The sequence below is a fragment of the Oryzias latipes genome, chromosome 24 (genome assembly GCF_053564925.1).
Source record: "Oryzias latipes strain Hd-rR chromosome 24, Olatipes_Hd-rR_3.1".
Taxonomy (NCBI): domain Eukaryota; kingdom Metazoa; phylum Chordata; class Actinopteri; order Beloniformes; family Adrianichthyidae; genus Oryzias; species Oryzias latipes.
In genome coordinates, this window is record NC_136260.1 from 19,592,918 (window position 1) to 19,608,737 (window position 15,820).

The 15,820-nt window shown below is 43.7% G+C and overlaps 1 protein-coding gene across 1 annotated transcript in view; it reads left to right on the forward strand.

Annotated features, from left to right (window-relative positions):
- tmem121ab (transmembrane protein 121Ab) overlaps nucleotides 1–4,471 on the forward strand; it is a 52,159-nt gene extending 47,688 nt beyond the window's left edge. The window contains exon 2 of the mRNA XM_004083426.5: nucleotides 1,688–4,471. Coding sequence (XP_004083474.1) covers nucleotides 2,493–3,437 — 945 coding nt within the window. The 5' untranslated portion in view covers nucleotides 1,688–2,492 and the 3' untranslated portion in view covers nucleotides 3,438–4,471. The remainder of the gene's footprint in view (nucleotides 1–1,687) is intronic.
- Nucleotides 4,472–15,820: the final 11,349 nt, after the last annotated feature.

The window sequence follows — 15,820 nt, forward strand, 5'->3', positions numbered from 1 at the left end:
CCAGACAGACTGTAGAGTTTTACAGAGAAAATTACTTGTTGTATTCAATTCTGATCAAAACGTCTATTGAATTACCCAAATTACTTTCTTCGATGTCTAAATTACAAAGTGACTTGCTTTAGCCAGACGTTTGTTTTTAGGCCTGCTGCCAGGGCTTTTTATGTTGCAGCTCATGTCTTGATTTGAAAGGTACCTGAGCTGACAGAAACACAAATGGGATTAAAACGTGTTCAGCCTGAAGGATCGAGTGACAGCAGGAGCGAACGGAGCAGAAGAGAGACGCAGGAAAGAATCTGCTTTCCCACAAATTTAACTGGAGAGAAGAAACTTCTGCTCCTTGAATACATTTAACCTTTTCTCACCAACCCTCCCCTTTTTATTTATGCTAATATTTAAACATGCTGTTTTAATTATTTACAAGGCCTGTGCAAAAGGTGGGCTCCTGCTGGGCATTTGACCATCTGGCAAAAGTCCACTTATTCATTTATGAATTTTGATTTTTTTAAATTCCCTTCAGTGTCCTTAAAGACCCACTCCAGTTAAAATTGTGTCCTTTTGGTATTCTTAATGTGTAGAATTTTTCTAACGATAGAGGGCATAAAGAATATTAAGCTTAAACTTGCAATTCTGACTATTTCTTTTTTAAATTGTTGATGCCATTGGAAAAAGCTTGTAGGTGGGACATACAATGGCAAGCCACAAGTTCCCTGCTCCACTCCATTCTGATGCACCCACTTGCACACAAATAGATCTTCATTTTCTTCAGACGAACTGGCCTCTGGCTCAAAACTACGGCTGGATAGCTCCAATACTGCTCGCTATTTTGTTGCACCGCTAATGTTAAATGAGTGCAAATAAAGGGATGATGGGAAATGAGGACTGGCTTACTCCGTTCCAACTGTGCCGCCCACAATTCAGAGGAAAATTTTGGATGAACTGCTTCCACTTTGCAGAAACTATGCCCTAGAAAACGAAAGTTTAAGTGATTTCAACTAAAAATGGCATAATCATAATGAAAAGACCACTAAAAACTCTTTAAAATAGATCAAAAGAAGACAGAAAATTATCCTATTATTAATAAAAAATGGATAAAAAAGGTTTTTTTTAAGAAAATTAATAGGGATTGTTTAATGAATAATAACAATATTTTACTTTAAGTCTTATTTTTTTTGCAATCCTAATTTCTCGCTTTTATTTTAAAACTTTCTCCCGACTGACTCAGAATCTGTTCAGGAAATTGACACTTTTTGTTTCATTTCCTCTTCAGCTTAGGGGGAGATAGGCTGCAGCACTTCTTCTACTCTCGGATTCTTTGAAACTGAGTCCTGCAAGTTTTTGTAATAAATCGTCTATTACTTTAAGAGCCAAATTCAAACTGCAGTGCATTAAGCTGAGTACATTAAGTTTGCCGCGGGAGCGTTTTGAGCCACGCATTGAGATATCACATGATGGTCCACAGCGATGGAGATGTAATGACATCCTGAGGTAGTCGTACTCGTGCCGTATGCTCTGTCCCATCAAAAGAGGAGCAGGCCACATTTGAGCCAAGCTGACGCAAAAACTTGGCTCCTTATATGTGGAGAGCTATTGGCAATGAAACTGTGTTATATGGCCCAGTAGTGCTGACAGGTTTCTTTCTTTTTTCTCCCCCCTCCATCCCTTTTCCTCTTTATTTATCCCTCCTCAGGCTGTGGAGAGGCTGGCATGTGGCAGGAGGAGGTGGAAGGGATGGATCCTCAGTCCAGAGTAAGAGCCTCCCCCCGAGGAAGCCACCATCAGACGCAAGGCCTCACAGGCCGTTGACCCGCTGTCTCTGTGATTTATGGCGGCAAGGGGCCCCTGGCCACTGCAGACTCCTCTCCCTTCTCTCCTCTGTTTCTCGACACACACGCTGCAGGACTGTGAGGAGACGCACACACTGCGCCATCGTCAATGGGAGCATCCTGAGAGGGATTCCGCGCGTATGCTGAACTGCAGTCCCGGCATCTCCACATTCTACTCTGACTCATCCAAAAATAAACGTCTCCATAAACGTTCCCACACTCCCACACCCTGTCCCACCACCCCATCACAAGTGCATTAAAGCAAGCTTGCTTTTAGAGCATTCTCCATTTGACTGTGTGGATTACAATCAGTCATGGTGTGTCGAGTGTAGAGCTCTCGTGTAGCTGCTGCTGAGAGGCAGAGCTCGATCAATGGAAGTGTGCTAAGTGATGAGATGATGCTCCTTTTTTCACGTGGCCTGAAAGAAATCAGCAGCCAGCATCTGCACGCACATGGCTTTGCCTCTACAACACGTTAGTCCTCCTCTCTGAGCGATAAGGCCTCTGACTACAGATGTTATTTTGATTTTGGATGGACAGTCGCACCCTTAAAAACTCTCAAACAACTTTTTCTTGTACCTGGAAATTTTGAAATACATAATTTCTACTCGGTTTTTGGTGTTGTTTCAAGCTGTGACCTAAGAGTGAGAGCCTGGAGGTTCCCTCGCCATGGTGTTGCCACCCCCAGACAAACGCCACGTGTGCCTGACCACCATTGTCATCATGACCAGCATGGCCTTCATGGATGCCTACCTGGTGGAGCAAAACCAGGGTCCGAGGAAGATCGGTGTGTGTATCATCGTGCTTGTGGGGGACGTTTGTTTCCTCATCGTGCTGCGGTACGTGGCAGTGTGGGTGGGAGCGGAGGTGCGCACAGCTCGGAGAGGATACGCCATGATCCTATGGTTTTTGTACATCTTTGTCTTGGAGATCAAGCTGTACTTCGTCTTCCAGAATTGCAAAGCTGACAGGAAAAGTCTGGAGACCGTGGCACGAAAAGCTCTGACATTGTTACTATCGGTGTGCGTACCGGGGTTGTACTTAGTTTTAGTAGCGCTGGATAGTATGGAGTACGTAAGAACTTTTAGGAAGAAGGAAGACATGAGAAGTCGTTTGTTCTGGGTGGCCCTGGACCTGCTGGACTTACTGGACATCCAAGCCAACCTGTGGGAACCCCAACGAACGGGCCTGCCCATTTGGGCAGAGGGCCTGATGTTCTTTTACTGCTACATCCTGCTGCTCATCCTGCCCTGTGTTTCCCTCAGTGAAATCAGCATGCAGGGGGAGCACATGTCCCCTCAGAAGATGATGCTGTACCCGGTCCTTAGCCTGGTCACCATAAACGTGGTCACCATTCTCATCCGTGGAGTGAACATGGTGTTGTTTCAGGACAGCCGCGTATCCACCATCTTTGTCGGCAAGAACGTGGTTGCAATCGCGACCAAGGCGTCCACCTTTTTAGAGTACCGCAAGCAGGTGAAGGAGTTCCCCCATCCGCAGAACGCGATGGCCCTAGAGCTGCAGCAGAACTCTGTCAGCCACACTCAGCCACTGCCCAACGCCACCAGTTTGCCACATGAACCCTCGCCTGCGCAGGACGTTATTGACACATGACCGTGACACGTAGGAGGATAAGGAAAAGCCCAGTCAGCTGCATGACAGGAGGACATTCTGTTCTGGAAAGGTTTATGTGAACTTCTGTGAAACCACAGAAGACATTTTTAGCATCACCTGCCTGTCAGAAAACGCTGTAAACCTGCAGCTGACTCTGAGGCTCAAAAGTCCAATCCAAGATTTTTAACTTTGCCGTTTTAATTGTTTCAGCTGTTTTAAAGGTTCAGACTTTACAAAGAGACAATCCTGAAACTGTGAAGCCCAGTGACATTTTGTTGTGTAAAATGAAAAGTTGGTTCCCCTTCAGTGAGTAACTTGTATTTTTTAAAGGTCACTTTTTTGACAGTGCTCCTGTGGCATTTCCTTTGAATTCCAGCGCCAAAAGACATACCAGTCAGCGTGAAGCAATGATGAAGGGGCACTGCAGGGATCCCCGCTCAGATGCCTGACTCTTGTCACTCTCTAGTGACAAGATCAGTCATTATGTCTGCTCTCCGCACTGGGCAGCATCCGTTTGTAGCTTCTAGGTTTTTGTTCTGCTGAGAAAGGAGCTCTGCTGAAAGCTGCTGCCTCGGTCACCGCGAGGCTTTACAATCAAAGATCTGATGAAAGCAGCAGTGCACAGCACTATGCCGTCCACTGCCGGCATCTGGGCGAGTGTTTTACTGTTTGCTGGTGTGCGGGCTCCTGCTTCTACTGAAGCGTGTGTGCTTCAATTCATCGGTCCTTTCCAGTTGTTTTGGAGCAAATGCACCTGAAGGGTGTTGAGATCTGCAAAGGAGGGAAGAAATATGTAGATGTCAAAAACAAACCAAGACAATGTGATGAAGATGCTTTCTGTTTTTGTTTTCTGTACTGTACATTCCTCTAAACTAAAAAAGGAGAGATCAGATGATGACTCATGGAAGAAATAACAAAATAACATATATTAAAACATGGAAAAGCTTATTATTATTATTATTATTATTATTATTATTATTATGTACAGTCTTTACATGTCAAAGCAGACGTTTTAATAAAACTATGAATAAAAATAATTACTTATTCTCTTCTTTTCCATTTAGTTGACATCAAATAAAAAAATGCACTTATTGTTATTTTAAGGAATATTTGCCACATTTGTACAAACTAACACCAACAACACTGCAAAAACCTCTGTACCATGTCTCCTGTAGAATGCGTTCAGATTGCATAAATCTTCAATCAATGATCTTTGTTTTCATTCTATAACACTAGACTTACTTTTCTGCAAAGATTTGAACTTTGAGAGCTTAAAAAAGATAAAAGTGTGAAATTGTTCATGTCTGTTTGATAAAAGTGTGCAAAGTGTGCAGTAAAATGCATGTTTAGCATGTGGCGTTCCCACTGGACTGTTGCTTCCAGATACTAGTTTATGTCGGCCACCTACAGTAAGAAGAGGCTTGGTGCGAAATTTCAGTATCTTGCAGAGCTCCATTTTTGATATATGAAAGATTTACTGTCATGTCATTCCGGCCGGACACAAACCGCAGTTACAAATTTCTTTTCCATCATTAATTTTCAAACGGTTGGCACTTCTATGAATTAAAAGGGACACTATCCATTTGCTACTACCAAATCCAATTCGACCTGATTTAACTTTCAACGCACGTTTAATTGCTCCTCCTTGTGTACATAGAGCCCGACAATGGTCCTAAAAATGTGCATAGCTACACGTAAATGTGAGATTTAGAAAGTGGAAGCTAGGAATGGGCATTCACGCGCGTTTCCACAGACTTTTCATCGAAATTGGTCGCTTGAACGCACTTCACGTTGGTGTGAACTTAGCTCTAGCCCCCACAATAAATGAGAGAACACTGTATTTGGTGGGCTGCACGGTGGAGTAGTTGTTATCGCTTTTGCCTCACAACGAGAAGCCCCTGCTTTGAAACTCTGCCTTTCTGTGTAGAGTTTGCATGTTATCGTGCATGGGTGGGTTTTCTCCAGGGAGTCCAGTTTTCTACCACAGCCAAAATATATTCTTCATAAGTAAATTGGTATCTCTAAATTGTCCATAGGTGCATGTGAGTGGTAAGGATGTACCCCGCCTTTGCCCAACAGCAGCTGGGTTGGTTCCAGTGACCCTGTGACCCCAAAAGGGATACAGTGGGTTCTGAAATTATATAGATAGCTAATACAATTGGTTTCCTTTTGGGCTAAACAGCCCTTTTGATAAGTAAGCAATGGTCAAAACTCGCAATTTAAAGAGAAAGGAAAAACTAGACTCTGAAATTTAAAGTGCACTCCTCTTGACAGTTCTTTGTTTATTTGTAAAGCAAAAACTGGTCTAGAGACCCCTAAAAAATATTTGCTGTAAATTTTTAAGCTTTTATTTTTTTTGGTTCTTTGTTTTTAGCAGCTGTTCTTCCCTGATCCAGATTCATTCCTGACTCCCCAGATTAAGAGAGCGTGGTCACTGTTTGCTGCAGGTAAGGCACTCATGATTCATAAGTGCTTCTCACAACCCTCCTTCAAAAAAAAAAAAAAAAAAGAAGAAACAAGCAGAAATTCTCCTGCCGTTTTCCTGCAGCTCTCCATTCTGTCATTGAGGTCGCCACATTTGGAAAAAACAAAACCAAGCACGAAGTCATGTTTAAATATAGATATAAATGTATGAAGATTTTCTCAGTCTTTTATTTTTTCCCCCAATTCTCATTATCACCTGACTGTTTGCTGTGTTTGGCCATTAACATTAATCTTCTGAGAAGTGACTCCATATCAAATGTTATGCATAATAAAGCACCCACAGCTACATTGAGGATTTTGCCGTCAGAACTGAAAATTGAGAGGGGAACAAGAGAGGTCTGCAAGACAAAAAGGCACTTTTATGTCAGAGTATCTCAACTGATTTGAGCTTAAAAAAATACTTTTTTTTTTATCTCTAGTGACCTAAAAGCTATCAGTTAAAAAGAGCTAATTGCATACATATTAATAAATCAAGATTTGTTTTCAATGACTAATTCTAAAATCTTGAATTGGGATTATAGTTTCCATGATTTAGTGGTAAATCTGACTTTTTTAGGAGCAAAAATTATCAGATGCAGCTCAGGCGGACACAATGGTGGAGTCAGGGAGTGGCAGAATCAGAGTCTTTAATATAAGTTCAGGAGGCCATCCAAAAGAGGACTGAATCAGGAACAAATTGCTCTATGAACTCTGGAGAGATTAAGGCTGGATTGCTCACAGGGAAAGAAAGACAATCTGGCACTGGCTTGAGAAAAGAGCACTGCTTATATAGGGAAGACAATGAGGCACAGGTGGAGCACATTAGGGAGGAAGCAGATCACACAGCAGGAACTGGAAATGAAGACAGAAAAGACAGCCTTCAAAATAAAACAGGAAGTGACAGCCAGAGGGCTAACTAATCCTGACAGTACCCCCCCTCCCATGGCCGACCCCGTGCGGCCCAGACCCGTGAGAGGCGTGGAAATCCCGGATGAGCCGGGGGTCCATGATATGGCGGGAGGGAACCCAGGACCGTTCCTCAGGCCCATAGCCCTCCCAGTCCACCAAGTACTGGCAACCTCGGCCCCGACGCCGTACCGCCAGCAGGCGGCGGACAGTATATACAGGGCCTCCATCAAGTATCCTGGGGGGCGGAGGTGGTGCAGAGGGTGGAACCAGGGGGCTTTCCTTTACCGGTTTGATGTGGCTAACATGGAAGGTGGGATGAATCCGAGAAGACCTGGGTAAGCGGAGTCTGACAGCAGAGCGATTAATTATTTTCGATACTGGAAATGGTCCAATAAATCTCGGAGCCAGCTTACGACACTGCACTTTCAGCGGGAGGTCCCGGGATGAAAGCCACACCTTCTGCCCAGGCGAGTAAACCGGAGCCGGACGACGGCGGCGGTCTGTAGACTTTTTGTATGAGTGTGATGATTTCAACAGGGCTGCCCTCGCTCTGATCCACATGCCTTTACAACGACGCACCATAGCTGCCGCTGAAGGAACCGCAACTTCCTTTTCCAAGCTCTGAAACAGAGGAGGTTGGTAACCAAAAACCACCTGAAAGGGCGTCAGGCCAGTGGAGGCAGAGGGTAACGTGTTGTGGGCGTATTCCACCCAGGGAAGAGATCTGGACCAGGACGAGGGATTCTGCCCAGACAAGCATCGCAGTCCCGTTTCCAGATCCTGATTCACTCGCTCTGTCTGGCCATTGCTTTGGGGGTGGTAACCTGAGGTCAGGTTCGGCTCAGCACCTATCAGGACACAAAACGCCCTCCAGAATTGGGCAACAAATTGTGGGCCCCGGTCAGACAGAATGCTCTGAGGAAATCCAAAGTCTTTAAACAGATGGGTGGTGAGGAGTTCAGCAGTCTGTTTGGCAGTTGGAAGCTTGGGCAGGGCAAAAAATTTGGTCATTTTGGAGAATCTGTCAACCACTGTAAGAACCACAGTGTTACCTTGAGATTCAGGTAATCCGGTGACAAAATCCACAGAGATCTCTGACCAGGGACGCTGAGGAATAGGCAGGGGTTGAAGGAGTCCAGCTGGAGGGGCATTTGAGGATTTCTGTTGGGCACAGACAGAACATGCAGACACAAACTCGGACACATCTTTTTTCATATCTGGCCACCAGAACCTCTCTGTTACACGAAACAAGGTCCGTTTCACCCCTGGGTGACACGATAACAGGGAGGAGTGCCCCCACTGTAGTACTTCACTTCTCAACTCCGGAGGAACAAACAGCCGATTAGGGGGCAATGCTGCAGGACTGGCGATGGATCTGTTGGCAGACCTTACTTTGGATTCAATGCTCCATGTGAATGCTCCCAGAACTCTTTCAGGAGCCAAGATGACGGACTCATCCACAGGCAGGTCAGCAGAGGAATACATCCGCGACAGAGAATCCGGTTTTATGTTTTTGGATCCAGGTCTGTATGAAAGTATATAGTTGAATCTGGAGAAAAAGAAAGCCCACCTTGCTTGCCGGGGATTCAGACGTTTAGCTGTCCTTATGAATTCCAAATTCTTGTGATCGGTCCAGATAAGAACGGGATGGACTGCGCCCTCTAGCCAGTGCCTCCATTCTTCCAGTGCGACTTTGACTGCCAAGAGTTCGCGGTCCCCCACAGCATAGTTCCTTTCTGCAGAAGACAGCTTGCGAGAAAGGAAAGCACAAGGGTGAATTTTTCCGTCCTCACCCGACCTCTGGGAGAGGACAGCTCCTACACCAATATCGGAGGCATCCACTTCCACGATGAACTGTTTAGCTGGGTCCGGCAAGGTGAGGACGGGAGCTGTAGTGAAGGATGACTTTAAACGTTGGAAGGCGGCGTCAGCCGATGCAGACCACTGGAAAGTAGTTTTAGAAGAGGTTAGCGCATGAAGGGGAGCAGCCACCGAGCTAAAACCCTTGATGAACTTCCTATAGAAGTTTGCAAAGCCCAAGAATCGTTGGAGATCTTTCCTGGTGGTAGGGGTGGGCCACTTCAGCACACTATCCACCTTGGATGGGTCCATGGTCAGAGACCCCTGAGAAATGATGTAACCCAAGAAACTGACCTGGTCCTTATGGAACTCACACTTCTCCGCCTTCACATAGAGGTTGTTGTCAAGTAGTCGTGTGAGGACTTCTCTTACTGTGGAGACGTGTTCGTCCAGGCTGGGGGAAAAAACCAAGATATCGTCCAGATACACAAAAACCTTTTTATTTAACAGATCCCGGAGAACATCATTCACTAGAGATTGAAATACGGCGGGGGCATTTGTGAGGCCAAACGGCATGACCAGGTACTCATAATGTCCGATGGGGGTGTTGAAGGCCGTCTTCCACTCATCCCCCTTCCGTATTCTGATCAGGTGATAGGCATTCCGCAGGTCAAGTTTTGTGAATATTTTAGCACCCTGCAGAATGTCAAAGGCAGAGGAGACAAGGGGAAGAGGGTACCTGTTTTTGATGGTTATGTCATTTAGTTGAGTGTAATCTATACAAGGTCTCAGGGTCTTGTCCTTTTTCTCAACAAAAAAGAATCCTGCACCAGCAGGGGAAGAGGACGGCCGGATCAGCCCCGCCCGTAGCGAGGTCTTGATGTATTCTTCCATGGCAAGACGCTCAGAGATTGACAGGGAGAACAGCCGGCCTTTAGGAATGGGTGCCCCTGGGAGGAGGTCAATGGCGCAATCACCGTCTCTGTGGGGAGGTAAAGAGGTGGCATAACATTTATTAAACACATCCTTTAAGTCATGGTAGCACCGAGGAACGCCTTCCAGGTCTGGAGTGTCGTCAGGATTTAGGTTAGGGGACACAGGAAAACAGTCATTAAAGCAGCTTTTCCCCCAGGACTTCACAGTTCCCATGGACCAGTCTATGTGAGGGTTGTGCCTGAGAAGCCACGGGAACCCTAATATCAGAGGATGAGCTGTTGAGCGAAACAGGTGAAAGGTTATCAGTTCTGAATGTCCGTCAGGAAATGACAGAGTCACGGGAGGGGTCTTGTGCGTGATGTAGCAAAGCAATCTGCCGTCCAGTGCAGTGGCTGTGAGAGGTACTGACATCTCAACTTCCTTTATGTGTAGTTTGGAAGCTAGCTCATAGCTCATCAAGTTGGTGTCTGCTCCGGAATCTAGCAGCGCACCCTGAGCGGATGTGGAGGTGTCAGTGGTGAGCGTGACCTGCGTTAATTGTCTGGGTACAGAGATCCTGGACTGGGTTGCACTCACCATGACGGAGGAGGTGTTGGTGGAAACAGCTCCCCTGATAGGGCAGTTGGCGATCAGGTGTCCCAGCTGAGCACAGTAGAGGCAGCGACCCTCGCTGAAACGCCGTTGGCGTTCTGCTGGAGTTAGGCGGGTGTAACCCACTTGCATGGGTTCAACAGCATCAGGAGGTGGAACAGCCCCTGAGCATGATGGTTGAAGTTCAGGGGCGTAGGGCAAACTTGGAGGTCTGGAGAGAGGGGCAGATAATCTCCCACGTTGACGCTCTTGTAAACGTTGATCTATTCTGGACGCCAGCGAAACCAGAGCATCCAGCTCTGGGGGGAGGTCGAGAGGAGCGAGATGGTCCTTTAAACGCTCCGACAATCCGGTGTAGAAGGCATCCACTAGCGCCGGCTGGTTCCATCCACTATCAGCAGATAGGGTTCTGAACTCAATGGCATAATCCATTACTGATCTACCTTGTTTTATGTTCACAAGAGCTTTGGCAGCCTCTCTTCCAGGGACAGCTGAATGGAAAATCTGTCTGAAGGTCTCTAGGAATAAAGGCAGCGAGTTGCACACAGCGCTGCGCCGGCTCCATTCCGATGTGGCCCACGCCTTGGCTCGTCCGGACAGGTAGGATACGATGTAGGCGATTTTGTCTCTGTCTGAAGGAAAAGCGTGGGATTGGAACTCAAAATGAAGCTCACACTGCGTGAGAAAAGAGCGACAGTCTCCTGAGTCCCCGGAAAAGCGCTCTGGACTGGATAGTCTGACACGGCGGGGCTCGGAAGGTCCAGGGGGCGTAGTAGCTGTCTCAGAGGGAGCAGAGGGAGTCACAGAGGAAGAACACTCCGAAACGGTCCGATTCTGGAGCGCCGTGGTTACGTCAGAGAGCTGCGTTGAGAGTGATGACATGGCGGTGGCAAAATCATGGCGAAGCTGTGCGAGCTGTTGGTCCTGCTGGGTTATTCTCTGACCTTGTGTTCCAAGCGCTGCAAGGAGACGTTCTGACTCCGATGTATCCATGTTTTGGCCAGATTGTACTATCAGATGCAGCTCAGGCGGACACAATGGTGGAGTCAGGGAGTGGCAGAATCAGAGTCTTTAATATAAGTTCAGGAGGCCATCCAAAAGAGGACTGAATCAGGAACAAATTGCTCTATGAACTCTGGAGAGATTAAGGCTGGATTGCTCACAGGGAAAGAAAGACAATCTGGCACTGGCTTGAGAAAAGAGCACTGCTTATATAGGGAAGACAATGAGGCACAGGTGGAGCACATTAGGGAGGAAGCAGATCACACAGCAGGAACTGGAAATGAAGACAGAAAAGACAGCCTTCAAAATAAAACAGGAAGTGACAGCCAGAGGGCTAACTAATCCTGACAAAAATGTGGAAACTGTTTAGGTTTTTGAAAAACTTGGAGGAGATGGACGGCAGGTTGGTTAAAACTGGAACTAAACTGAAGACTATATACGTAAAACTAACCAGTTAATTTGACAGAAAACAGATTAAATCAAGGCATCAAATTTGTACCTGTGTGGGAGCTGCTGTTGTAAACCTCTGAAACCAGGTGTGAACAGTAAAAAACCAATTAGAGACCGAAGACAAGCACATCTTCTGAGAATTTAGCACTAAGCTGGCATGACAGAAATGAATAGTAAGCAGCAAAACTATTTCTAATATACATGCATAATATTTGTTATTACAGAAATATTTAAAATAATCTGGAATTATTGTGAATCACTTGGAACCAGTTATTTCTTATCTTGTACAATACTTGAGCAATGAAGTACTTATTGCATTAGCGGAACATTCAAAAATGCCAATAAACGTACAGGATTATTTCAGTAAAATATATCTTCCCAGAATGCAATGTAAAATGACGTCTTACAGAAAGCTCTTCATAACTGATGTCTACTCAGAACATCTCTTAACTCTAATGATAATGCGTGGTCATTTTCAAAGTGGTTAAGTGTAGCTGCTGTCCTTAAATGCAGTGATGGATAATCAGACCAAATGAAAACATTCTAAAAAATGAAGGTCATATGCTCTGAATAGTTATCCTTATGCTAGAGCTGCCTGTCCTTTTTAAAAAGAGTTCCCTTTTGAGTGAGAGTTCTGTATGTCAGGGATAAATCTGAATTGAACACAAACTGCAAATACACCAGTTGGAGTGCAGAATTTCCCAAATGAATCCAAAGCAGTGATTCCATCAAGTTATGAATATTTTTGTTAATATCCAGAAAAAGTAGGCTTATTTTGCTTTTTTTTTTTTTTTTAAGATGGCTCATTTACTAAAAGTTCTTTTGTTTTGTTTTTGCAAAACCAACAATTCGAAAGGGACTTTTTATTCTACTCCATTGAGCAAATTTGTTGTAGCATCTGTATAAAACCTCAGCATCTTCTACTGAAAACCAAACTTCAATTGTTCCAATTGGTGGTACAACAAATACTCTCCAAAATGATTTTATAATTAGACAGAAAGGTAAGTTTAATTGTATAGCACAATTTCTGTACAAAGGCAAATCAAATTTTAAAATAAACATTTGAAAAGAATATTAAAGTAGTGACCATCTACTGCAGGAGCTGCGTTTGATTGCCCGCCGCTTCCAGCAGGACTTCCATCTCTCTTTGACCCAATGTGAAGACTTGCTGTCCCGCATCAGTCAGAAGAGAGAAAAATAAAAATAGAGGAACTTTTGTCTCAACAGAAAATAGAAAACTATAAAGATCACAAGGAGAAAGATTGGATTTAAATTATTCCCAAAGTTCAGATATTTGAACTGCCCAAAACCCGCTGCAGCCAGACCGCCACGCCTGACGCTCAAAGTGCACCACAGGACCTCTATATGACTCTGTACATTGACTTAATATTGAAATTGGACACCCTGACGCGTGAATCATGTTCAGTGTAAATGCAGCTTTACAGAGGCCCTGCTCAGAGATCAAATCCTTAATCCTTGAAACATTTTTAACCCTTGTGCTATCCTAGGCACTTTAACATTGGGAGTTGGGTCATCTAGACCCACTAGACAGTGCACTGAACCTTTTTTCTTCAACCTCACTGGTGTCCATGGATAACGTGAAATCTTTCCACCTTTATCCACCTTTGTCATGGTAGGAATAACACGTCAAAGTAAGGGTGGGGTCATCTAAGATAGCACAAGGGTTAAGATGATAGTCAACCCAGTCTCATCCCAAAACATGTAGCAGTTTTACAAAAACTGGGTTATGATAGCAAGCTGTCCCAATGTGTCACCAACTTAATCTATATTCTATATGTTGATTCATGCATCTTTTCAGGTAAAAAAATAAAATAAAATGACCCCTGAATCTTAAAGCCCAAATCTCACAACACAAACAGAAGTGGTCGGGCAGTTAATGAGGTCGTGGACTAACCTCAGCACAGCTACACTTAAGAGAAACCTTTAACTCCATGAGTGAAAGTCTGTGCAGAGCAATTATCTCCGGTGGACAGCCTGTGACAGCCCCACACGCTTTGTTCAGTAAGAGATCAACCGAACTTGGATTCCAAGGGTGCTCACCTTTAATGCTTTGGTGAAAACAACATCAGTTTCACTTTGGAGCATGACAGAGAAACAGTAACTTTTAAACACTTTAAAAATGCATCAGTACAGAGACTTTGAACTCTGACACATCATGCTGGTTTAAGGCATTTTGTAAAATATAATTTTTAATTTGGCTTAAAACACATTATATACAATGAAACACAAGTAAGGGTTTGCATTAATGGAACAATTCTTTATGAGCAGTTTAGTCGTCTTTTACAAATATACAGATGCCAGGGGGTGAATCAGTTTGAAGGTTTTATAAGTAATTATAATTAAACCAGCAAAAGCAGATCAATAGAAGAAAATCCCTCCTTATGTGAACTTTATTTTTTTGCACACAAAAACCTAAGGTCTCCTCACCACCAGCTAAAGCTGGGTTTTTCTTTGTCAAGAACAAAGATGTATAGATCACCATGGACTAAACCAGATCACAATATGCGACTCCTCTTCTCTTTCCTCTGTTACTTCAGCATCAAAGCCAATTTCTTTTTACTAAGGTAGGTTTACTCAACATTTACCACATCATCAGAATTTGTCAGTGAGGACAGTGGAAGATGCTTATAATAAACAAAGACAATAGGAATATCTGGCTACGCCATTGGGACTCGTTATGCCCCATTTTCCATAACTAATGGTAGTTGACTACTACATATGATATGATACATGCATAATTTGAAAGCGGGATGATTTACAAATGTATAGCTCTAAGAAAACAAAATGGGAAAGATTTGTCCTTGCCTTTGAACACAATTACAGGGGAACATTAAGGCTGGAAATCTTCTAGCGTGTCACACTTAAAATTGCATCTAAATCAATTATGATGCTGACTCAGACATGACCTATTTAAAAATGTAGATTGAAAGGATAAAGAGCTGGATGTACAGTACATAAATTCAATAAAAGTGTTATGAGTCAGCGAAATTTTAATAAAGAAATATTTAATGTTTTTATAGGCTTGTGATTATGTCCTGAAGTTGTATCGGGTATTTTTTAGCTGTTTGTTATAAAATAAAAGTGCCTCCATTGTTTTTCCTTTAATAATACCCACAGGGCAGCTTGGGAAAGAAAACGTCCATCCATCAATTTTCCGAACCAGCTCAATCCCTTTCTGGGTCACAGGATTGCTGGAGCCTATACCAGCCACCGTTGGGGAAAGATGGGGTAAACCCTGACGGGTTGACAGTCCATTGCAGGGGAAAGAAAACGCATTCTCTAAAATCAACATTGTCATGAAGCGTATTAGATATCTGTGTGGATTGGAGGCAAACAAAAACTAAAATCACTGATTTCAGAAAGTTTTGTCAACTTGACTGTTATTAGAATTGAAATGTGCCATTATTTTCAACCCTGTGTTGTTGTCTCTTCGTGGTCTTGTTGTTTTCCTGATTTTTTTTCCTTTTATTTTTCATTCTTTACAGCACACTGCACTCTGCATCCTGATTGGCTGTAGACCTTGTCAATCCATCTCCTCTGTGCCCTGTCGCCTGCACAGAATTCTGTCAGTTGCCAAATCTACATAAACCTTTTATCGTGAGCAGATCTTTGTTTTTAATCTATAACACTAGACATGTTTGTATTTTTTTAACGAACATTTTAAATGGTAAGAAATGGATGTTAAGGAACCATCAAAACCCTCCAATTAATGATGCAACTTCAGACTGAATCCTTTCAACAAGGTTGTGTGTAAATGACCTGCATCAACAGTTGCTAGGTAGAAATATGTTGAGCTTGAATTTTCTGTTATCTTTTACAACTCAAGCAATTTGATAAATCCAAGAACTTACTTTTAAAAAACAGCAAAGCAGACATACTTATGAATTCCTCTGGGGGGATGCTGCTGCACCAGCCCCCTGTGGCTTGTTTGGCTCAACACAGTATGAGATTTTCTGACAGCAGGGGTTGAGAACGTCCACCAGAAAAACTAGTCCAAATGGGAATAGAGGTTATTTCGGGTTTTGGGGGGTTTCAGTAACTTTTGCAAAGTCATACTCAGAAATACAGCAATTTTTTGTGCAGATATACATTACTGGTAATATATTACCACAAAAAACTATAAATTTATTTGTATTTGTTTTGTACTGTCAGCTCAATCATTTTACCATTATATTATAATTATTCTGTGCACAGGCCTGCCTGGTTAAACT